Below are 25,882 nucleotides of genomic sequence, written 5' to 3' on the forward strand. Positions count from 1 at the left end.
TTCTCCTGTTCCTCGGATGCTGCCTGACCTGTTGTGTTTTTCCAGCACCACTCTAATCTCGACTCTAATCTCCAGCATCTGCAGTCCTAACTTTCGCCACAATCTGAACTGTCTTTGCCATAGAAGTATAGTGGTTTCAAGAGCAAATCAGAGGCTACAAAATACTGCAGCACATAACCTGACATCTCAATGCCTGTCCGTCATCTTCTGGTCACAAGTCAGGAGTGTGATGGAATATTCCCCACTGCCTGGATGAATGCAGCTCCAACAATGCTCAAGAAAGTTGACACCTTGCAGATCAAAACAACTTGATTGGTGCAACATCTACAAACACCCACTCCCTCCACTGATGCTCAGTAGCAGCACTGTGTACCGTCTACAAGATACACAGCAGAAATTGACCAAGGCTCTTTAGACAGCACCTTCCAAGCCCAGAACCATTTCTGTCTCTTGGGAACACACGTGCCTGCAAGTTACCCTCCAGGCCACTCACCATCCTGACTTGAAAATATAATGCTATTCTTTGCAAGGTTTGTGAAGGTTTGTAGCTCAGGTTGAGGTTGAGGGTGTAGGTTTGCTCGCTGAGCTGATATCCAGGCAGTGGGGAATATTCCATCACACCCCTGACTTGTGACCAGCAGATGATGGATATCAAACCTACAGCTCAGCGAGCAAACCTACACCCCATATTGCTATTCCTTCAGTGTCGCTGAGTCAAAATTCTGAATCTCTCTCCCTAACAGCAATGTGGCTCTACAACTGTACATGCCCTGAATCAATTCTACGGTTCTGTGATTGAGCCAATTACTCAATAAACGATGGTTGATCTCTGGTTGTAAAATTGTTTGGCAGGGAATACTTTATGTCTGCTTTTACAATCCTCATTTAAAAGAATGAGAACAAAATTGTTGCCTGGGCTGACTTTTGAGTTCCTATGCTTGTGGTTATTGCTACTTCCTATGTGTTTTTATCGGTCCCCACCATCAATCAACCTAACATTGCTAGTTTCCTGCTGTCACAGCTGTTGCCTAGCGATGATTCATGATAGTGTGTGTTAAGGCTCCATAACATAGGCTAGGCCGGCTGCATTGGGTTCTATTCAAATGAGGCGATGCACCATTTGAGCTAATTGGCACTTCATCTTTAGATTCTCTACAGTATGGAAATAGGACCTTTGGCCCAACAAGTCCACACCAACCCTCCAAAGAATAACCCACCCAGACCTATTTCCCTCTGACTAAGGCATCTAATACTATGGGCAATTTCCCATGGCCAATCCATCTGATCTGTACATCTTTGGACCATTGGAGGAAACCAGAGCACCCGGAGGAAACCCACACAGACACGAGGAGAATGTGCAAACTCCACACAGTTGCCTGAGGCTGGAATCGAACCCAGGTCCCTAGTGCTGTGAGACAGCAGCACTAACCACTGAGCCACCATGCCGCCCTTTAACACGACACCCCTTTAGTTGACAGAATCCATTTTTGAAGTGTGAACAATTCTCTCAAGCTGACGGTACCTGTCCTAGGAATAGCGAGACACCCCCTTCCATGTCTTTCAGTTCTGCTTTCAACTCTGCAGAATCTCAAAAAGTGAATCTCAAAAGGGAACTTTAAAAATTATATTAATTGTGGTTATATTAACTGAGATTAAAGATGAGGAACCTTCTTAAGACCACAGAGTAGGCTTTTACTGTGTATCTAACCTGTGTTCTACCAACCCTAAAAGTCACGATGTAGAGGATTTGCAGATGCCGGTGTTGGATTGGGATGTACAAAGTTAAAAATCACACAACACCAGGTTATAGTCCAATAGGTTTAATTGGAAGCATTCTATCTTTTGGAATGCCACTCCTTTGTCAGGTGATTGTGGAGGAGACAGTGTTGGATTGGGGTTGACAAACTTAAAAATCACACACAAACAACAGGTTGCAGTCCAATAGGTTTATTTGGAAGCACTAGCTTTGGAGCACTGCTCCTTCATCAGGTAGCTCAGCATCGCTCTGTAGGCTAGTACTTCCAATAAACTTGTTGGACTATAACCTAGTGTTGTGTGATTTGTAACTTTACCCTAAGAGTGTTTAGTAAGACTCTGTAGAGGGGAGCTTTACTCTGTATCTAAACACTTGCTGTCCTGTCCTGTCCTGGGAGTGTTTGATGGGGTCATTGTAGAGGAAACTTTATGCTGTACACGGTTTTACTATTTAACCTGTGCTACAGCTGCCCTCAGTGTTTGATGGGACAGTAGATAGGGAGCTATACTCTGTTTCTAAACCGTCTATTATTTGCCCTGGAGATGTGGTGGAACTGTGTTGTCAATGTCTGGTTAATTGCATTGTTAAGTTTCTCAATGTTTTTATTTAAGGTTAAGAAGAAACCAGAGATGGCTATTAATTATCTGAGCAGATATACAGGGATTTGACATTGAAAAGAAGCTGCAGCCTACATGTTTGACTTTTTTTATTAAACTGACAGCATGTCATTAATTTTAAATAGTTTTAGATTTAGATACGCAGGATCAAGGCTTTTTGTGGTGCAATGGTTCTGTCCCTAGCTCTGAGTCAGAAGGCTGCTCGAAAAGGTGTGGACTATCTCTGTACAGGTTGATTAGAAAATATCCATACATAGGGATCAGGGACTCTTGTGGCACAGCATAGTGTCCCTTACCTTTTGAGCTATGAGGTCCAGATTCAAGGTGCACCTATTCCAGAGGTACGTAATATCACCTCTGAATAGGTTGATTAAAACATAGATTTAAAAAAACACACCCACAAATAGAGACTGGGAAAAGTGGTGGTGCAGTGGTAATATCACCGGATCAATGATCCAGGATAATGTTATGGGACAAGAGTTTGAATCTCACCAAGATAGATGGTGAAATTTGAATTCAATTAAAAAAAATACAGGGATCACCCAAGGAATCAGAGGGATGAGCCTGAGCAATTCAATAAATTATTTCCAAAAAAGACAAAGGTATATCAGTCTTAATTTCAATGTCCACAATTAACTTGGAATCTATTAATGTTGGCAACAGAAAATGATGCAGATTGGAAATTAAGGGTTCAATTTTATAATCTATTGGTTAACGTCAAGTGAAGTTATTTAGAGAGTTCTTCCACCACAGGGCCATTTTATCAACGTGTCTTACCAAACCTACCTCATTGATTACCTAACCCACCCCAGACGTGAGTGTCACACCCTTCTGTCTGCCATCTCACATTCACTATCTCTACTACCTCGCACCAAGGCTCATTCTCTGTCACTCTCACTCTTTTCTGCAACGTCTCGTGCTGCCAGCCCTCACACCCCTGAGCCTCCAACACCACTAACATCGCACGCCTTCTGCTAGGCCTACTCACTCGTCTGGGTGGTTCAGGTAGCAGCTTTCATGTAATCCACATGTTTGTTCAGGACCGCCTCACCAACCCAAACTGGGTATGTCACATGATCTGATCTCGTGTCATACCCATGCAGGACTTTTTCTGTGGTTTTGACACCAAACTTCGTCCCCTGAGGTAAGCTGCCTCTCTCACTTAGAGAGGACATGTGCCCAGCATTGGCGTTCCTGATGCTGTTTCACCCTCTCACCCTGCGAATATCAGATTTAACCTGGTGCGGAGTCTACTCCCCATCAGCAAATCTGCTTGAACTTTCTCTCTAGTTATGTGAGGGGTGGTTCTATAATCGAATAGTAACCGGGACAGTTTGGTATCGAGTGAAGCTGTTGGCTGTTTCTTTAAGCCAGCCTTCAATGTTTGGACTGTCCTTTCTGCCAGACCATTGGACGATGGATGGTTTGGATGCCATTCACCTTTAAAAAATACTCAAAATCCCTGCTGGTAAATCACATCCCATTGTCCATGACCAGTATTTCTGGGAGTCTGTGTATCTCAGACAATGCTCACGGCTTTACAGTCATCATCCTGGAATCTGACGAACAAACTCTACGTAAATCCAACCGTTTTGGGTGGGCATCAACGATGAGCAAAAACATTGAGCCCATGAAAGGACTGGCATAGCTGACGTGTGACTGAGTCCAGAATTTATCTAGCCATTCCGCTGCACGTGGGGACATGTTGGTAATAATTTCTGTCCTTGTTGGCTCTGAGCACTGGCCTACCAACCCAGCTATGTTGGCAGCCAATTCTGGCCACCAGGCATGACTCCTTGCCAACATTCTCATTTTGGAAATCTCTGGATGACTTTGGTGGAGTTCAGCCAGTACCTGACAGCAACCTTTACTTGGGACAATCCCTCTTGTTCACCAAAATAATAGAATAACAGAATCATAGAATCCTTACAGTGTGCAAACGCCCTTTGGCCCAACAAGTCCAAACTGACTCTCTGACGAATAACCCACCCAGATCCATTTCCCGAACCTATTACTCGGCATTTACCCTTAACAAATGCATCTAATCTAAACATCCCTGAACACAATGGGCAATTTAACATGGCCAACTCAATTAACCTGCACATCTTTGGATTGTGGGAGGAAACCGGAGTACCCAGAGGAAACTCACGCAGACACGGGGAGAATGTGCTGTCCTCTACGATGATCTAGTCACACTGGTCCAGAAAGGATTGTCTTTTTGTTGTGATGATTCCTTCACTTTCTAGCCTCCTGATTTCTGCCTCTACTTTTATATTTATGGCAAATGGCAATCGCAGGGTAGCTTGGCTCCTTTGATAGTCGCTAGTCTTTGCTGAAAAACCTCTGGGTATTGAATTAGGATTTCACTTAGGCAGCCATTTTCTAATAGAAAAATGTTGAACGAATCAAGGTAAATCTTTCTCAACCAATTCCACCTATCAAATTTGAACCTTTTTCTACCAACCATGGTAACTACACCAACCGTTTCTCATAGGAGACCGGAACCGAAGTCATAGCCTTAATCTGTAACAGTTCCCCACTATACATTCTTGGTCTGGGAGAAAGTGAGGACTGCAGATGCTGAAGGTCAGAGGCAAAACGTGTGGTGCTGGAAAAGCACAGCATCCGAGGAGCAGGAGGATTGACGTTTCGAGTATCAGCTCTTCATCATTCCTGACACGTCGACTCTCCTGCTCCTTGGATGCTGCATGACCGGCTCTGCTTTTCCAGCGCCACACTTTTTAAGCGCATTTTCAGTTTGGCCGAGGTCTTGCACAAATCTAAAGATCGGAGTCCAGAGAGAATCTTGTTAAAGGTTGGTTCTGCAACCATTGTTCGATGTGTGACAGTATCGACTTCTGTGGGTGGCCATCTAACCAGACACTTAGTTTGATTGGTTCTGATTTGGATGTTGCTAAGCAATTTAACTGATCCAAACCTCAAGTGGGTGGACTTTCCAGGGTGTGCACTCTCCTGGATAATGACCTATGAGTTTTCTTACTGAAGTCAGGCCTCGAAGGACTCCTTTGCTGTGTCAAGTCTACATACCGGCAGTAATTACAATAGCTGGACAGCCTGGATCCTGAAGAACATTTTAGCCACTTGGCCGAGGATTAGTTTTGTTTTCGGGTTTTGCTGTGGGCTGATCTAGAGTTCCTTTTCTTAGGATATGTCCTACATCAGGCTCTGTGATTTCCTACACTAAAGTGCTATTCCCCCAGCTCAGTCAGACAGGTGACAGTGTCCACTTCCACTGGAATACCCTGTAGCTCATACGCTCCACTTGCTGCATTTTCTAATGACAAGAGTCATAGTGACATAGAGATTACAGCACAGAAATGGACTCTTCGGTCCAACTCGTCCATGCTGACCAGATATCCCAACCCAATCTAGTCCCACCTGCCAGCACCCGGCCCATATCCCTCCAAACCCTTCCTTTTTATATACCCATCCAAATGCCTTTTAAATGTTGCAGTTGTACCAGCCTCCTCCATTTCCTCTGGCAGCTCATTCCACACACGTAACACACTCTGTGTGAAAAAGTTGGCCATTATGTCCCTTTTATATCTTTTCGCTCTTACTCTAAACTAATCCCCTCTTGTTCTGGACTCCCCCACCCCAGGAAAAACATTTTGTCTATTTATCCTATTAACCTCTATAAGATCACCCCTCAGTCTCTGATGCTGCAGGAAAAACAGCCCCAGCCTATTCAGCCTCTCTCTATAGCTCACAGCCTACAACCTTGGCAATGTCCTTGTAAATCGTTTCTGAACCCTTTGAAGTTTCAAACATCCTTCCAGTAGGAAGGAGACCTGAATTACATGCAATTAGACAAAGCCTGTCTGTTTGATGTCCAGTTGGGTTAGTAGGTGCTTTTGCATGGTTACATCATTAATTCCACACACCAAATGGTCTCTCAGTATCTCACTCAGGGTTAACCCAAAATCGTATGCCTCTGGTAGTCACAACTTTGTTAATAATACCAGTATGGATTCTCCTACTTCTGGAAGTGCCGAATAAATTTGATAGCATCACAGAATTAGAGGAGGCTGGGGTTCTAATATTCGTTCACTAAATCCATCAACTCTTGACAGGTTTTAGGATCTGGTGCTTCAGGGAAAGTTAGGCTCCTAATAGCCAAAAATGCTGCAGGTCCACAAGCAGTCAGAAGAATTACTCATTGCCTTTCCTCTGCACCAGTGTCATTTGCCCGGAAAAAAATAACAGATTCCTTCCACATACTGGGCCCAGTCTTTGAGAGCAGGATTAAACAAGTCAAGCTTCCCAAATAAAGGCATGATGCCAGGAATGCTTACCCTAACTCAAAGACGGCTGCCATGAGTGAATTTTCTTCAGGACCGGAGTGTTTTCTTTCATTGTTACTGAAATAACAGTGCAGAGGCTGGTATCTTGTCACTGAGTCACCTTATATTTACATGAGCACACGACATGGACTCTGACCAGCGAGCTCAGAGCCAATCCATGGAGTGAGACAACTTATCATAGAATCTGTACAGTATGGAAACAGGCCATTTGGCCCAACAAGTCCACACCAACCTTCTGAAGAGTAACCCACCCCGACCCATTCCCCTGTCCTGTTACTCTACATTTACCATTGACTAATGCACCTAAGCTACACATCCCTGAACACAATGGGGCAATTTACCATGTGCAAATCACCTAACCTGCACATCTTTGGACTGTGGGAGGAAACCGGAGCTCCTGGAGGAAACCCATGCAGACACGGGAGAATGTGCAAACTCCACACAGACAGTTGCCTGAGGCTGGAATCAAACCCAGGTCCCTGGCACTGTGAGGCAGCAGTGCTAACCACTGAGCCACCATGCAACCCATGCAATCATGGCTGATTGAAGACTTTAAGTACCTTTTACCTGCTCCCATCCCATAAGTCTGTGTACCAGGAGCTGCAGTCATGCAGTGGACCATGCAATCCTCTGCCTGCCTCCATGAACAGTGCTGGTGGCTGCAATAGAGAACTGGGGCTGCTGGAGAGGTACATAAACCTGCAATCCGTCTCCCGAGTCTTTGGTTCATAGGAACAAAGTCATGTTGACGGAGGGTTGGGAAACCTAGCACGTGCTTGAGATTCTCCTTTCTCACAAGGGGACAAGATGCTACCAGGAGGCATCCAACCAGAGGAGAAATCTCACGCAGCCCACTCCGGTCAACGCACTCGAGGTGGCTATGCCTTTCTCCTCCACCCTCCTTGCCTCCCCCCCGACCCTTGGAAGATCATACTAGGGAGGGTTGAGTTTCCTGTTGCGAGAAAACACTGGGCATATCTGTACAGCCCAGACATAAAGGCCTATGGGGTCACCCGAACAAACTTCCAATGGCCTCCGCTCCTGAGCAGTTTGTTTCCACAGCAGCTGCAGACCAGGGAGTATACTGAGATGTAGTGGAGGGAGAAAAAGAAGAAACCCTATTGAAGGAACTTTGGGAGCACGGGTGACAATGCACTAGACACTATTTATCCCTTTTTAAATAAATATCAGTGCTCTGACCCGGCATTTCCTTATTTCTCTCTCTGTGTAGCCTTAAATGTAACCATTCCAGCATGATGCATACCTTCATGGCCACACAGGGTGCTACAATTGTAAAGGGGTGCAACAGTGTTTAAAAGGAAGGTGGGGGGAGAATTCAGTAAATTAGGTTTTGAAACAATTTCTACCATACTGTTGTTAGAATACTGAATGGACTCACAAACTCTTAACATTCATCTTTACCTGTGTTATTGTTTTTGCCGCTGTTTACCTATTACTTACTTATCTACGCTATTTAATTCTGTGATCTGTCTGTATTGCTTGCAAGACAAAGCTTTTCACTGTGCCTTGGTACATGTGACAATAAATTCAATTCAATTCAAAATCATGGGTAGGAAAAGGTTTATTCAGGATTGGTGGGGTTAATTCACGAGCATTTGGTTTTTGGAGAAGGAGCGATTATCTTGGGAAGAGACTGCAATTAGTTTCATTGCTTTTTCTGAGTATCTGAACACTCAGTGTGCAGAAAGAAAGGCATTCATTAACGCTGCGGTTAGAGTAAAATTCAGTGAGTCCTGCAGCATCATGAAATAGAAATCTGGGAGACATGCTATATTGCAAAAGAGAGGGGCAGAAGAAGTGGGAAGGTCTGGGTCAGGTTATGGATAGTGATGAAGAAAACAGATAATTTTTACACTGTGGCAATCAGACTGTTAGGATGCATTGCTCAAGGCTAGTTCTGAAGAAGGGTCACAGGATTCGAAATGTTCTTTCCAGAAATGCTGCCAGACTTGCTGAATACCTCTATCAATTTCTGTTCTTGTTTGTTTCGGATCTCCAACACCTGCAGTTATTTGCTTTATTCCTCAAGGTTAACAGGCAGAGCTTATGCATTCACAGAATCTAAACACCTCGCCCTTTGCGTGCGTAAAACAGACGGTACCGAGGAGCAGATCAAGGCAAATAAAGAGCTCACTGAATGTGGACACAGTAATATCGATGGACAAGATAAGGCTACATTTTCAAGAGGACCTAGACCAAACTTTGGGTCACTAAACATGCCAGAGACATTTGTACGCCAGAATTAGAATTAGATCTAGAATTAGAAGCCCTAAAGTGTGGAAACAGGCTCTTCGGCCCAACAAGTCCGCACCAACCCTCTGAAGCCACCCAGATCCATTCCCCTACCTTATTCCTATACATTTACCCCTGACTAATGCACCTAACCCACACATCCCTGAATACTATGGGCAATTTAGCACGGCCAACTCACCCTAACCTGCACATCTTTGGATTGTGGGAGGAAACTGGAGCACCTGGAGGAAACCCATGCAGACACGGGGAGAGAGTGCAAACTCCACACAGATAGTCGCCTGAGGGTGGAATCAAACTTGGGTCCATGGCGCTTTGAGACAGCAGTGCTAACCACTGAGCCACTGTGCCACAGAAGGGACATTAAATGGAAGGATGCTCCCATGAAATTGAAAGAAGAAAAAGCCAACAGCAAAAATGATGAAAATGCAAGATGAGGAAAATGATTTGTCAAAACGAGATAAGGATGTAAAGGAAGTACAGAATGAATTCTGAAAGTAGGCTTGGAAGTGAACATGGACCTAGGGAAAGGTCACAGACTGTTGAAAGGAACTCTGATCATACAAGAGGGAGACAGTGTAGTAGCCCAGACTGAAGAGTGAGTAGAGAACAAAAAAATTAGGGAACAGACCAAGGTTGGAAGAGACGTTTGAGTTGATAGAGGACGCAAAAAAGAAATGTTGGAAAGGATTTGGTGTTGACACTGAGGTGCAGGATAGGAAACATGCAGCTTTATATCACAGGTCTGAAGAGGAGTCATACCAGATTCAAAATGTTAACTCCATTTTCTGGATCAGTGGTGCTGGAAGAGCACAGTAGTTCAGGCAGCATTGTTGGATGCTGCCTGAACTGCTGTGCTCGTCCAGCACCACTGATCCAGAATCTGGTTTCCAGCATCTGCAGTCATTGTTTTTACCTTGTTAACTCCATTTCCCTATCCACTGAGTCTGCCAGCCCTGCTGAGCTTCTCCTGCATCTTACAATACTGATAGATGCATACAGAAAAGATGTTTGCTGCTGATTCCTTTAGGTTAATATCAGACCAATGGCTTGGGGTTTTGAAGAAAGACTTGGGTGATCAAAATATCAGAGTCAATTTTCCTACAGCAGGAGAGCTGTTTTTGAGCTGTTTAAGCAACATATTCCTAGGAATATAAACAAATGATGTAAACTTGCGCTGGATCCCTGTACGGGTTGATTAAAACTAGGGGTTCTGAAATAACTGCACAGAGGTTAGTATCCCATCACCAAGTCACCCTTTATTCACTTGTGCACAGTACACTGGCTAGGGCTAGCCAGCTTGGAATCAGTCATCTGAACTGAGGCAATTCCAAATTTCCTGTTAATATTGGTTAGCCAGGGCTTTCTGGATTGGCCCAGGTTAATACCCTAAGCAACAATCTTGTAGTCAACGAGTCAACCTGGTTCCAATCACGAAAGGTACTTGTGGTGCAGTGGTAGTATTTCTACATCTGAGCCAGGACACCTGGGTTTTGGTTCTACCTTCTCTCGAGGTCAGTCAAAACATCTCTGAACAAGTTGATTTGGAAAAATATTTTTCCTAATCAATCCACCTAATTGACTCCACTGGATATGGAATGAGAAAGTTAAGACTGAGGAAGTCAATAAACTCTCACAATTGAAAAGCTATATCAGTCTTGATTTGAATCTCTTTAAGTGGCTTGCAATCTGTTAACAGTGAGCTTTTACTCCTTCTCAAACTCCTTTGTATTACTGTGATGGTGGTGTTGTGCCATTGAGAGCAGAGATATAAAAATAAAGAGGTAGGAGCATTATCAAGCATGTTCTTTGAGCCAGCTGGACCATTCAATGTGATTGCTGCTGACCTGTTTGCAGCTTTAATTTCAATTTCATGCCAAAACCCATTATCCTCAAATCTCTTGAACATAAAAAGTATTAGTTCAGCACCCAACACTCTCTCAGGTTGAGAACTGCAAAGATTACTCCTTGGAGGGTTGGTGTGGAGTTGTTGGGCCGAAGGGCCCGTTTCCACACTGTAGGGAATCTAATCTAATCTAATCTCTCTAGGTGAAGAAGTTCCTCTCCATCTTGTGCCTTTTCATTGCCCCTAGGAGCGAATGCATCTCCTCAGTATCTATCCTGTCAAGCTCCCTCTGAATCTTACATGTATCAGTAAGATCTCCCCTCCTAGAAACTCCAGACATGGACTCAAGCTTTCTTATAAGCCCATCCCTTTATTCCAGGAACTCATGTATTAACTTGACCTGAACTGTTTCCAAATTGTGTGCATTTATCTAATGAGCCATTATCTAAAAAGACAGTTGGTTCTGCACAGTTTGAGGATAATTACTCCACATGAACTATCATATCCAGTACAGGAACATAAAAACCTATCCTTAATTAAGGAAGCCACAATTGTACAGAACTGGCCTCACTGATGCCATGGATAGTTGGAGCAAGACTTCCTTCCTTTTACATTCCACCCTCTGTTTTGCAACAATAGACAATCGTTAATTTGTCTTTCAAAGGCTAGGCCCCTCCCCTTACTTGCAGATGCCCTCATTACTGAGCTTTGTGAAGCTGTGAAATTTCACTTCAAGGCCTTGTGGTGAGGTAAAAGCTGTCAACATTCAAGATGAGTGGAAAATAAAGAATTGCCTTCATACAAAGCCTTTCACCATTCATAACTACTGAAAGCACTTTCCAACCAGGTTTTTGGTTCCAGACGTAGATGTCTATTCAGGAAATGTGGCACCTTGATCTCTCTGTACTGCAGATTTCTGCAGTCTCTCTGCTTTCCTATCCTTCATCAAAGTGAAGGTGTTGATGGAATGGTAATATCACTGGACTAGTAATCCAAAAAGCCAAAGTGAGGACTGCAGATGCTGGAGATTAGAGTCGAGAGTATGGTGCTGGAAAAACACAGCAGGTCAGGTCCGAGGAGCAGGAGAATCAATGTTTCAGGCATAAGCGCTTCATCCATTTTACCCAAAACGTCAATTCTCCTGCTCCTCAGATGCTGCCTGACCTGCTGTGCTTTTCCAGCACACACTCTTGACTAGTAATCCAAAACCCCGGCTAATATCCTGGGAACACAGATTCAAATCTGACCATGGCAGATGATGAAATTTGATTTCAATTTGAAGAAAATGTGGAATAAAGAGCTGACCGAATGCTGACAATGAAACTACTATTAACTGTTATAAAATACAAGATGGTTCACTGCCATTTTGGGAAGGGAATCTGCCATCCTTAGCTGGTCTGGCCTACATATGATCCCATAGCCACAGCAATGGGGTTGACTCTGAACTGCCTTCTGGACAATAAATGCAAGTCAAGCCAGTAACACCTATCTTCTTTGAATAAACTTTCTTGAAAAATGACATGCTATGTTCAGATTCAAATTTTTACCCACAATTATCTTATCCACATTGCTCTGTAAACGCTTTGTAACTTGCTTATTTTTATATCGGTCTTTGCATCATTATCAAATTTGGCCATAATGCAGTTGGGCCTTTCATGCAGGTCATTAATATAGATTGTACCAGTATGTCACTCCATTAGTTATTGCTTGCCAAGTTGAACACTACCTCTTTATCCCTACTCTCTGATACCTGTTAATTAGATAATCCTCTATTGCGGTCCTCTATTACCCTCAAAACCATGAGTTCTTTTCCGATGTGACAACATTTCATAGGGTACTTTATTCAGTAGATTTTAGAATTGAAAACACTCATCTACTGTCTGCCTTTTAGCCACTGACACACTATGTTCAAAATAATGGATTGCATCATTTTCCCAAAACAGGTCAAACTATTGGCTAACTGGCCTAAAATTTCCCATTCTTTCTTGAATAGAAGTGTTGCATATGCAGTTTTCAAATCCACTGTGATCTTCCCAGGATCAAGGGAATTAACGCAGATTACAATCAATGCATTCACTAACTCTGCAGCCACTCCATTAAATTATAGGCCATTGGACCAATGGCTTAGTATCAATTTAACGGAATTGAGTTGGCACAGTTCCAACTGCAGTTGATATGGAGCCTCAACAGCATGATATTGAAAGAGTTGAAATAAGTGTCCAAAATGAGACTTTTACTCCCTCACCAACAAGTTTACCTCCCATGCTGGCACAAACCGCTGACAGTAGCCAAGAGTGGAAACCTCAGCTTATTATGAGGGCTGTGCAAGATGAAATCGAGGGCAAATGTAGCAGTGAAATGATCACCTAAACTGAGTTGAGAATACACAACAGAACAGAAAAAGGGATCTTTCTTGCTACACTCCCCAGCACCAAGAATTGAGTAATATTTACAGGCCCAACTGGAACTCACAGCGCAGAAAGAGACAATCTGGCCAATCAAGTCCCCCCCCCGCAAAGAGCAACCCATCCCCACACCCTATCCCTGTAGCCCTGCATTTACCATGGCTAATCCACCTAACCTGCATATCTTTGGGCTGAGGGAGGAAACTGAGCACCTGACCAAAACCCAGACAGACACAGAGAGAACATGCAAACTCCACACAGACAGTCACTAAAGGCTGGAATCGGACCTGACTCCCTGGCGCTGTGATGCAACAGTACTAAGCACTATGCACTGAACATGTTGAACTCTAGAACTAAGGCAGCCACAGTAAAACTGATTTCCTGCCAACTGAGGTCTTATTCATTTGTGGTTTTCAAATTGCTAATTTTGTTCTTATAACAATCAGCATATTCATCACATCTTCAGGACAGAGTTATCAGTAAATAAAGGCCTTCCCTCCTTTCGGCTCTACGTGTCAGTTAGGTACATTATTTTCTGAGGCTGAGGTTTGTTCACTTTATTTACTGGCATTTTGGAACTGTTTTCATGGTCAAAGAGACAAAAAGCATCCCAACATTGGCAAAAGATAAGGAGGGAAGAACGAATTTAATCCCTATCACTAGTCATAGAGTCATAGAGATGGACAGAATGAAAACAGACCCTTTGGTCCAACCTGTCCATACTGACCAGATATCCCAACGCAATCTAATCCCACCTGCCAGCACCCGGCCCATATCCCTCCGAACCCTTCCTATTCATATACCCATCCAAATGCCTCTTAAATGTTGCAATTGTACCAGCCTCCACCACATCCTCTGGCAGCTCAGTCCATACACGTACCACCCTCTGTGTGAAAACATTGCCCTGTAGGTCTCTTTTATATCTTTCCCCTCTCACCCTAAACCTATGCCCCTCTAGTTCTGGACTCCCCGACCCCAGGGAAAAGACTTTGCCTATTTACCCTATCCATGCCCCACATAATTTTGTAAACCTCTATAAGGTCACCCCATGGCCTCTGACGGTTCATGGAAAACAGCCCTAGCCTGTTCAGCCTCTTCCTATAGTGAAAAAGTGTCAGGAATATTACTGGTACGAAAGGCTGATAAGTTCCCAGGACGTTTTAAAAATTATTTTACAATATGAAGGCATCGCTGGCTGGGCAGCATTTATTACCCATCCCCTAATTGCCCAGAGGGCAGTTGAGAGTCAAACATTTTGTTGTGGATTTAGAGTCACGTATAGGCCAGACTTCTTTCCCTAAAGGGGCATGAGTGAATCAGATGGGTTTTTCTGACAACTAGGCAATGGATTTAAAGTCATCATTAGATTCTTAATTCCAGGTATTTATTGAATTCAAATTCCACCATCTGCCGTGGTGGGTTTTGAACCCAGGTGCCCGGAACATTATCTGGGGGCTTTGGATTAACAGTCCAGAACCAGGGAGTCGGGTTCAATTCCAGCCTTTAGTGACTGTCTGTGTGGAGTTTGCATGTTCTTTCTGTGTCTGTGTGGGTTTTGGTCAGGTATTCTGGTCTTCTCCCTCAGCCCAAAGAAGTGCAGGCTAGGTGGATTAGCCATGGTAAATGCAGAGTTACAGGGATATGATGTGAGGGTGGGTTGCTCTTCGGAGGGTTAAATGGCCTCAATTGATACTGGAATTTAGAATTAGAATCCCTACAGTGTGGAAACAGGCCCTTTGGCCCAACAAGTCCTCACTAACCCTCTGGAGAGCAACCCACCCAGACCCCTAACCTATATTTACCCATGACTTCATAACCTACACAATGGACAATTTAGCATGGCCAATTCACCAAACCTGCACATCTTTGGATTATGGGAGGAAATCGGAGGTAACGCACGTAGACATGAGGAGAATATGCAAACTCCACCCAGACAGTCACCCAAGGTTAGAATTGAACCCGGGTCCCTGGTGCTGTGAGGCAGCAGTGCTAACCACAGTGCCATCGTGCCACCCCAAGAACTCAATGCATATACACATTGGCTGAATTACTTCCCACTCAATAATCTCCTATTCTCTGCCAGGCCTTCTCAGCTTCAGGGCCTTCCTCTGCCTTGTGGAACACTGATGCCTTCACTACGGAGAACTGTGAAGCTATAAAATTTCACTTCAAATGTTTGTGGTAAGGTTAAACCTGTCAACATTCAAGGTTAGGAAGTGTTGCCTTTACAGAAAGCCTTTCAGCACCTCAGAACGTCCTAAAACCCTCTCCAGCCAGATTTTTGATTTTTTTTTTCTCTGTGGAACTCTATGAGAGAAATGCGGCAGCCAACATACACACAATGAGCTTCCACATAATGATGACCAAATAATCTGTTTTCTAACTGATATTAGAGTAGATTCCCTACAGTGTGGAAACAGGCCCTTCGGCCCAACAAGTCCACACTAAACCTCCGAAGAGTAACCCATCCAGGCCCATTTCCCGCTGACTAATGCACCTAACACTATAGGCAATTGAGAATGGCCAATTCACCTGACCTGCACATCCTTGGACTGTAGGAGGAAACCAGAGCACCCGGAGGAAATCCACGCAGACACAGGGAAAAAGTGCAAACTCCACATATTGACTGAGGGATAAATATTGTTCTCGGGACAACAAGAGAACTGCTCTATTTTTCATTCAGCAGTGACCATAGGCTTTCTTATATCAAACTATATACTGATAACACTGCTCTGAGGATGTGATGAAAATGCTGATTGTTAAAAGAACAAAATTAGCAATTTCAAAATCACAAGTGAATAAGACTTCAGTGGGCAGGAAATCAATTTTACTGTGGCTGCCTTAGTTCTAGAGTTCAACGTGCTCTAGCGCTTAGTACTGTGCATCACAGCGCCAGTGAGTCGGGTTAGATTCCAGCCTTTAGTGACGGCAAACAGGGCCTTACAGTTCTTCCAAAAGGTAGTACCTGCAAGAGCACAGAGCACCCTCAGCACTGCACAGCGTCTGTCAACCTGGATTTTGTGATTAACTATCTAAGTGGAACTCAAATTTATAATCTTTTGGTGCAGACAGAAGAGTGCTACCCACTGAAGAAGTGTTATTTCAGTAGCTAGTTTAGTGAAGTAATGGCCTTACTTCCATCCATTAGATTAAAAACCAGAGGGGAAAATGAAACAAGCTGAGGGAACAGCAAGCCTAATTATACCCAGTGTTGCAGTCATTCTTGAAAAGGAATGGACAATGGTCACGCAGAACAGAAAATTCACCAAACTCCTGTTCGTGGAAACAATGGCCCAACTCCCCGTGCGCCTGTTGAAGTACGAAAAGGCAGCCTGTGGTTTTTCGACTGAAGCGCTGCAATGTATCTTGCAACATCCTGTGATTGAATCTGTGTGACACTGATAGTACAACTCCCAGCCATACTTGGTTTGAGTGCAAACCACCACAGGCTACAACCAGCACACAACCCTCTACAGCAGAGTGCTAGCCAGACCACAATCACAATGAGAAAGGAGGTTGGGGGGTGGGGGGCAGTGGAGAATGTGCTGATCGCCCCATCTGAGTTCACCTTCGTCTAATGGTATTCCTTCTACTCTTCTTAGGCATTGCTCTCTTCCTTCTTGGAGCACCATACCGCACACTTGCTGCAAGTGGTGATTATTTATTGGCTATACAAGTCATAAACTATTGTGGGATGAATCTTAACCAAAGTCTGACTTTCTCTTCTTTATGCTGTTCCTTTTTATAAGCCGAGGATAAGGGTCCGAAAGCCTTTTCCTTCCTCCACTTCCTATGAGTGCTGTCTCACCTGCACTCCATCTCAGCTATGTTCAAACTACAACACAGAAACTTGTAATCTATCTGGGATCTTCCTGTCAAATTCTCTCTAATTACATCTCAATCCTCTCACTTAATGGTTATAATGCAGCAACTTAGGAAAACTGCTGTTGAGCAAGCAATTAGTTAACTTGGCAAGAATGTTCATTTTCCAGTTGAGCATTGGAAAGTTTGTCACCATGGAAATGAGGGTCAGGTGACCAACTGCGGAACCAAGAGAGTGGGGTGTTGGGCGCCAGGAAGTCACATGATTCAGCCTCCAGGAGTATACCTGGGTAGACCTGCCAACCCAGTTACATTAGGCGCAAAATGGATTTACCCAGAACTTTGGGTGCAGAATGCATAATTTGCAGTGTGCCCACCCCTGTTCAAATTGTGGTTTGACAATATTTACCTAATCAGCTCTTCAAAATGATTATGGCATTAGTTCTTGGGCATCTGGCATTGATGTTTTCTTTTCAATCCTGCACACAACAGGAGGGCAAACAGCACTGCTATGCATAGTGGCCTGCATTTTCTTAAAAGGCAAGTTCTTTCTCAAATGAAACATGAAGTAAAAGATTGATACATTAGAAATTCTTGCAAATTGAACACAAGGCTATATCCAGATCCAGACTTACGGAGCAAATGCTGAAGCATTTACGGTATATATGAATAAGAGATGATGCCATAATCGCATGGAAACATTCTGAGGAAGAGTACTGGATCTATAACATTAACTCTTTTTTTCTCTCCACAAATGCTGCCAGACCTGCTGAGTTTTTCTAGTAATTTGTATTTTTGTTCCTCTTTTGAGTTCTTGTTTGCAATCTGTCATAGTAGCCTGAGGAGAAGGACTGAAAGCAATTGCACATCACTTGATCACGTGCATTGGAGGCTAAAATGTAGTCAGGAATAACATGATAAGTCATTGATCTCCAGTGGGCATTAGAAGTGGCACGATGCAAATATATTTCTCATCCACTACCACATTGTATTAGACAATGGACTAAATAACCAGATTTAAAGAGGTTGCATTGCAGTTGCACTGTCGTGTGTGTAGCTGTGGATGCCTGTTTATAGAAAGGATGCTAGAGCTGGAAAGAGATAGTGTGTTGATTTACCAAGGTAACTCAGGGATGAAATTCCCTGCTTACAAAGAGACAATTAAAAATGATACAGCACAAAATATGGCATTTTGATTCGTCATATCTGAGCTGTCACTTTAAAGAGTGACAGTTTGTCCTAATTCCCTCACCCATTCTCCCACGGCCCGCAATTGTTCTCTCCTCTCGAAACATTAATTTTGTTTCTCTCTCCACAGATGCTGCCAATCTTTTTGAATTTCTTCAGCATTGTCTGTTTTTATTTCAGATGTCCAACATTTGCATTATTTTACTTTGATTTTACTCAGTATTAATTTGTTGTTAATGGGACTTTGGAGGGAATACAACTCAAATTTACTGCACTAACACTGTAACCAAAAGTGTTCAGCATCTCCATAACCATTAAGTGAAAGAACTTTATCCCAGTAATTATTCACTTCCCTTTCGAACTGGAAGTGCTTTAACTCGAGCAAAGGCAAAAGGAAATTGAACAACCACTTTTAAATTATTAAATTAGGTGAGTGAATAAGAAGTGATTTGTTTATTGTCCCAGATAAGGGATCATCAATTGGAAATTGCAAGTCAGAGAGGCTGGAGAAGAGTGGTTAGAGAAGACAGAGAACATAACAACCAGATAAATATTACAAACACAGAGAAGGGAGAGAGCAGGGCAGTACGAATAATCTTAGATTTATTCAGAACGTTGAAGCGAGCACAGGCATGGATGCATTGACACAGGACTATCTGAGAAGTGACAGGATGGTGGGATTACTTTTAGATAGACACAGAGCCATAAAGAGATAAATGGTGGTGCCATTAGTTTTATATTAATCCAGGGATATGGGGTAAGTGCATGACAGTTGGATTAATTTGAGATTTATGCAGGGCTGTGAGGAGTTTGGGACATTGGGATTAATGTTAGATTGATGCAAATCTATCAAAGCAGCAGAATAGGATACAATCTATGATTAGGCTACAATAATACGGTATAGCGCTTCGAAGACAGAATGAGACAGTGTGATTCGGGTTGTACTGAGATGAGACTATGATGAGAGAGAGTCCATGGGTTTAGCCTTGGATTGGTACAAGGCTATGAAGAGAGAGAGTAGTGCAATGGGATTTATGTGAGGATGATACAGAGGCATGGGAAGAGAGCAGAACAATATTTAATCTCTCAATCAGCATTACTAAAACAGATTAACTTACTGTTTGAAAGTTCAAAGAATCCTGAGAAGTCATTTGGATCTTGAAATGTTAATTTTGTTTCTCTCTCCACAGATGCTGCCAAACTTGTTGAGTTTCTTCAGCATTGTCTGTTTTTATTTCAGATGTCCAACATTTGCATTATTTGACTTTGATTTTACTGCGTATTAACTTGTTCTTAACGAGATTTGGAGGGAATACAGCTCAAATTTACTGCACTAACACTGTAACTAAGTGTTCAATTATGAGGCTAGGCTGCATTGTATTGGCAACAAGTGAATGACGAGTTTGAGGTGCTTGTAATATTAAAAGAATTTGATAAGTTGATAATGAGAAACAAATTCTTTTGTTGGGGAAATGAAGAAAATGGGAATATTCTAATCACAGCTAAGATATTTGAAGTCAAGCTTGTTGCAAAGTGTCATAGAAATCAGGCATTCTCTCCATTTCTCTCCTCTTGGGATCAGTTGGAGTTTTAAGATCTAAGCTTGGATGTTTTATCATGAACTCTTCTGCCAGTAGTAACTGAGACTTGATTACTCAACCAAATCTCTTAGTTCCTATCGTACCATTTAGTTCATATTGCCTACCTTCAGTCTCCCTGTCAAAGTAAATAATATTGCACTTGCCTCCTAAGGTCTGCTGCTATCATTGTTGACTACAATAAAGCCAAAAAAGAGAAATGGCTCAGAGGTGAATAAATGCAGCTGAGATGTAAGTCAGCCATGACTTAACTTTATGGAAAAGCAGGCCTAGTGAATAGTAACCTTCTTTTCTCCCTAATGTTCCTAGAATTAATTAGATGTTAGTACTAGACCTTGCTTCCAACTCCTATCTGAAGTAGATAACTCAAAGCAGTATTAAATTATTTGCATTCAAGGACATTCTATGCTTACTTAGTTACAAGCACAGATAGAATATTCCAGCAGAGAAGGTGTCACAGAGCCTTTCGGCCAGGTTACTGGGGTGATTTCCCCTGCTCTTCTTCAGGTTCTCTCCTCTTCCTGAGGTTTGGATGTACCAGTCACTTCTATTATCAGCAGCAAGGTTTAACTGCTAACATTGGAATGTTAATTGGTAAGGTCCCAATCTTATTCAAAGTGACTGCCCACAAGTTCACCTCATCAGGGGAGTGCCCTGAATGTGACACAGATCTAGATGTTGTCTGCCTTCAGAGCCGTTGTCTACTTGTTAAGGGTCACTTGATTCTTCCATTATTCCAGATGGCATGCACTTTAAGGACAGCTGTACTAACACCAATGAAGCTGATGCTGCCCTAACTTAGTTTAGTTAATCAGCCAAGTTGAGATGTCAGGATGTGCCAATGTGCCAATCAGCTGCTTGAATGCAAAGAGAGAGCTGCGTAAGCTCAATCCGCATTCAAAACCAGAGGGTGCAGCTAGAAATTACTCATTTCTATCACTGACATGGTGCCAACAAGTCTTCTAAGCCCAGCTCAGAGGGAAAATGGGGCTTCGGTTCATTTGACAATGCAACTGTCTGATTTTTGTGCTCAGATTTCTGAAGTGAGACTTGAACACAGAAACCAGAGTTCAACCAACTGATTCATGGTTAACAGGCCTGAAAAACTGAAAAGCTAAAGGAGGTGAGGATTTAAGATCCTGGTAAAGTGTTACCTAAAATAGAAGCCAATGCATTGATAAGGAAGAGTGCGCAGAATAGAATAGAATATCCTTCATTGTCAAGATGATATAATTGCGGTATTGGATGCAATTGTGTTCACAGAGGTGCTGACAAAGGAAGACTGATCAAATAAGGAAAGAAGGGGAAAGAAAACCTTGTACTTTTAGAGTATCTTTCACTACTTAAGGACCCCTCAAAGCCCTTCATATTAATAAAACACTTTCAAAATGTGGCCACTGATTTAAAGTAGAAATGGTGATTTGCATAAAGTAAGATCCTGCAAACAGCAGAGATAATTAGAGTCACAGAGTCATAGAGATGTACAGCATGGAAACAGACCCTTCAGTCCAACTCGTCCATGCCGACCAGATATCCCAACCCAATCTAGGCCCACCTGCCAGCACCCAGCCCGTATCCCTCCAAACCCTTCCTATTCATATACCCATCCAGATGCCTTTTAAATGTTGCAATTGTACCAGCGTCCACCACTTCCTCTAGCAGCTCATTCCATACACGTACCACCCTCTGTGTGAAAAAGTTGCCCCTTAGGTCTCTTTTTTATCTTTTCCCTCTCACCCTAAACCTATGTCCTCTAGTTCTCCCCCACTCCAGGGAAACAATTTGCCTATTTACCCTATCCATGCTCCTCATGATTTTATAAACCTCTATGGGGTCACCCCTCAGCCTCCGACGCTCCAGGGAAAACAGTCCCAGCCTGTTCAGCCTCTCCCTATAGCTCAAATCTTCCAACCCTGGCAACATTCTTGTAAATCTTTTCTGAACCCTTTCAAGTTTCATAACATTTTTCTGATAGGAAGGAGACCAGAATTGCACACAATGTTCCAACAGTGGCCTAACCAATGTCCTGTACAGCCACAACATAAGCTCCCAACTCCTGTACTCAATAATCTGACCAATAAAGGAAAGCATACCAAATGCCTTCTTCACTATCCTATCTACCTGTCACTCCACTTCCAAGAAGCTATGAACCTGCACTCCAAGGATTATTTGTTCAGCAAAACTCCCTAGGACTTTACCATTAAGTGTATAAGTCCTGCTAAGATTTGCTTTCCCAAAATGCAGCACCTTGCATTTATCTAAATTAAATTCCACCTGTCACTTCTCAGCCCATTGGTCTACCTAGTCAAGATCCCGTTGTAATCTGAGGTAACTCTCTTCGCTGTCCATTACACCTCCAATTTTGGTGTCATCTGCAAACTTACTAACTGTACCTCTTATGCTCACATCCAAATCATTTATATAAATGATGAAAAGTAGTGGACCCAGCACCGATCCTTGTGGCACTCCACTGGTCACAGGCCTCCAGTCTGAAAAACAACCCTCCACCACCACCCTCTGTCTTCTACCTTTGAGTCAGTTCTGTATCCAAATGGCTAGTTCTCCCTGTATTCATGAGATCTAGGAGAAAGCGAGGACTGCAGATGCTGGAGATCAGAGCTGAAAATTGTGTTGCTGGAAAAGTGCAGCAGGTCAGGCAGCATCCAAGGAGCAGGAGAATCGACGTTTCGGGCATAAGCCCTTCTTCAGAAATTCTTCCATGAGATCTAACCTTGCTAACCAGTCTCCCATGGGGAACCTTGTCAAACGCCTTACTGTAGCCCACATAGATCACATCTACCACTCGGCCCTCATCAATCCTCTTTGTTACTTCCTCAAAAACTCAATCAAGTTAATGAGATGTGATTTCCCATGCACAAAGACATGTTGACTATCCCTAATCAGTCCTTGCCATTTCAAAAAACTGTACATCCTGTCCCTCAGGATTCCCTCCAACAGCTTGCCCATCACCGACGCCAGGCTCACGGGTCAATTCATTCCTGATGAAAGGCTTTTACCCAAAATGTCAATTTTCCTGCTCCTCGGATGCTGCCTGACCTGCTGTGCTTTTCCAGCACCACTCTAATCTAGGCTCTGATTTCCAGCATCTGCAGTCCTCACCTTTGCCTCACTGGTCTATAGTTCTCTGGCTTATCCTTACCACCTTTCTTAAATAGTGGCACCACATTAGCCAACCTACAGTCTTCTGCCACCTCACCTGTGACTATCGATAATACGAATATCTCAGCAATGTACCCAGCAATCACTTCCCTTGCTTTCCACAGAGCTCTAGGGTTCACCTGATCAGGTCCTGGGGATTTATCCACTTTTATGCATTTCAAGACATCCAGCATTTACTCCTCTGTAATATGGACATTTTTCAAGATGTCACCATCTATTTCCTTACATTCTATATCTTCCATGTCTTTTTCCACAGTAAATACTGATGCAAAATACTCGTTTAATATCTCTCCCATCCCCTGTGGCTCCACACACAGGCCGTCTTGCTGATCTTTGAGGGGCCTATCCTGTCCCTAGTTACCCTTTTCTCTTTAATGTATTTGTAAATTAATGCATTCTTTGTTTTCAGGTTTTGATTGAAGGAGAAATATTAGCTGAGGACACATGGAATATATCCCCTTCTCTCCCAACAGTGTCACAACATCACTGATCTTACTTGAGAGTGAATACGGCATCTAAGTCTAACAGCTCATCCAAAGGACAACACTTTCAATGATACATAACGCGAAAGAGGAGTGACAGGTTATGTCTGGTAGGCAGAACAAGCTCTTGACTAACAGCATAACTTGTATTGGATTCACAAATGACAGTTTAGACAGATTTGAGAAACTTCCATCAATTCTTTCGAACAGGTCAATGCAATGAAAGGATATTAGGCAACAAAACAAGAGGTGGATGTTTTAATTTTTCATTGCATCATGGGAAACAGCTTCTTTTATTTTTAACACAGTATAGCAAAGTATTGGCAAAATGGAGTATTCAAATCCATCAAAGGGCCAACAAAGTGGGCTGAATGACTTCCTGAGGTACTGTAGATGTTTTCTAATCAACATGTTCAGAGACGCTCTACATCTGGATTAAGGGACTGAACTCGATTAGGTGGAGGTAGGGACTCTACCACAATGTGAGAAGAGCCCGGTCCTTCTCTAGATTGTTTTTTTCTAAGAGAGCAGAGAATCAATGATTAACTCCTTCTCCTCTGAACCAAAAAGAGGTCTATGCAAATGATTAGTTTTAAAACACTGCATTTTTAATACAATGTAGTTTAAATTGTTCAAATTTAGTTTGGAGTTACGGGGCAAGAATCAATTTCGTAAGCAGCACTTTGTGAAAAGAGTGTAGCAGAGTGTAGGAATGGTGGGTGATGTTGTGACTTACATCTTCGAAAATATTAATCTTTTAACCAGAGGCTGAAGATGACTCAGTCCTACCTGAACTTCAGGGAGTCCTTCAGACACTCTTCGAAGTCCACAGATATGGTCATCTTGGCCAGCTGATGTGGGGATAAAGGGGCAATGGCAAAGATCTTCTGCCTTTAATTGTCCATCTTCTCCAGAGAAAGGCTGCGAGTGTGGGTTCAAGGCGGTTGATCAGTTTCTTGCAAGAGGAAGGGTAGTGTAGGCGGAGCAAGGCGGTAACCACATCCTGGAAATAATCAATTTAGTAAAACTGCACAAAACATTTTTGGTAGAACAAAGAGAGTGCCATCTACTGAACCCACTGTGGAAATCAACTAGTCAATGTGGAGTTTACTGCGCCACGACCTAGTCAGTCAACGTCCGTCGTCAAACTCATTTGAGTGAATGATGTCAGTAGTACAGGCTTGGGGCAGGGTCAACAAGCAGCACACATTCAGAAGGTACAGCGCAGGTTCAAATCAATGTAAAAACCCAACTATGTCATCCCCACCCCAAACAATTCCATGGAATGGAGTACTAAAATGAATTTGTCCCATTTATGGGTGTGGGGTGTTGTAATTTGTGATATACCAGGGCTGATTCCATAGTGACAGGCAGTGCACAAACTTGGTGTGTCCAACTCATTAAGCTAATTGTAGTATGGGGCTGAGAGAATTCCTGGTAAGTCTTTTTCACGGATGGCTGCCTCTGTGCATAACAGGTGCAAATCATCACTCTTTGCTCCTTCATCTTCCACCATATTGATGATGAACTTGACTTTCACCCCAAACACCATTCTCAAGGTGGGACACCTGCAGTCCTCAGATCTTCAAAGAGGTACCCAGGTTATTTCTAAGAAATGCACTGAGAATAGGCCTCTTCAATGGTCTAATCCCCACTGTTCCTGATATCCACTGTCCCCGGCTCTGGATAGCAGGGAATCCAAACCCAATTTCAGTGGAGCAGATGAAAATACGCTAACCTCAAGTTGCTCCAATCCCATCCGCCATCATAAGAAACGTGAGAGGATTTGGGGATTCCTTGCTGCTTCTAGCAATGCAGACTCCTGACAATTGGCTGGCCAGACATGGAGAGGATCTCTTCCTGAATCTGTCCCTGGCCTCACCATGATAGCTACCTTTAAAGATCCAAACAGAGAACAGAAAACAGGGGGATTTGACCAAGCTGCCCACTGGCCTGAATTCTGTAGCTATCACGGTGTTCAATTGTTCAGAGTAACAGCCTGCTGTGTCTGTTCGAGATTTTCTATGGCTCAGGGGCAGCAGATAGAGTGGACAGCATTGTGTATTTAATAAACAGAATTACAATTTGATAAGTTTTTGAGTTAACTGTATCATAATTTAGAATATAACACAGTAGCCCTTTGGAAAGGCCACTTAATTGTTTAAGTTCTTAAATATTCCCATGTGATGATTTAATAATTCTTATTAAATTAACTGAAAGGGGAGACTGCACCCTCCATAGTTCTAATATGAACTCTGAGACAGAGTGACATTAGCAGGACAGAGGATGCTAAAACACATGATTATTATAATTGATTCAATTGGGCTGTGCATTCTTTAGAAACTTCCTATTGGTGAGGAAGTGAGTGGGTTGAGCTGAATATAAGCAGGCT

The 25,882-nt window shown here is 43.0% G+C and overlaps 1 protein-coding gene across 1 annotated transcript in view; it reads right to left on the bottom strand.

The window, feature by feature from the left end:
* LOC132835241 (arf-GAP with coiled-coil, ANK repeat and PH domain-containing protein 2-like) overlaps positions 1-24,435 on the bottom strand; it is a 125,815-nt gene extending 101,380 nt beyond the window's left edge. The window contains exon 1 of the mRNA XM_060854623.1: positions 24,280-24,435. Within this exon, the coding sequence (XP_060710606.1) occupies positions 24,280-24,332 (53 nt within the window). The 5' untranslated portion in view covers positions 24,333-24,435. The remainder of the gene's footprint in view (positions 1-24,279) is intronic.
* Positions 24,436-25,882: the final 1,447 nt, after the last annotated feature.

Source organism: Hemiscyllium ocellatum, chromosome 44 (assembly GCF_020745735.1).
Source record: "Hemiscyllium ocellatum isolate sHemOce1 chromosome 44, sHemOce1.pat.X.cur, whole genome shotgun sequence".
Lineage (NCBI taxonomy): Eukaryota > Metazoa > Chordata > Chondrichthyes > Orectolobiformes > Hemiscylliidae > Hemiscyllium > Hemiscyllium ocellatum.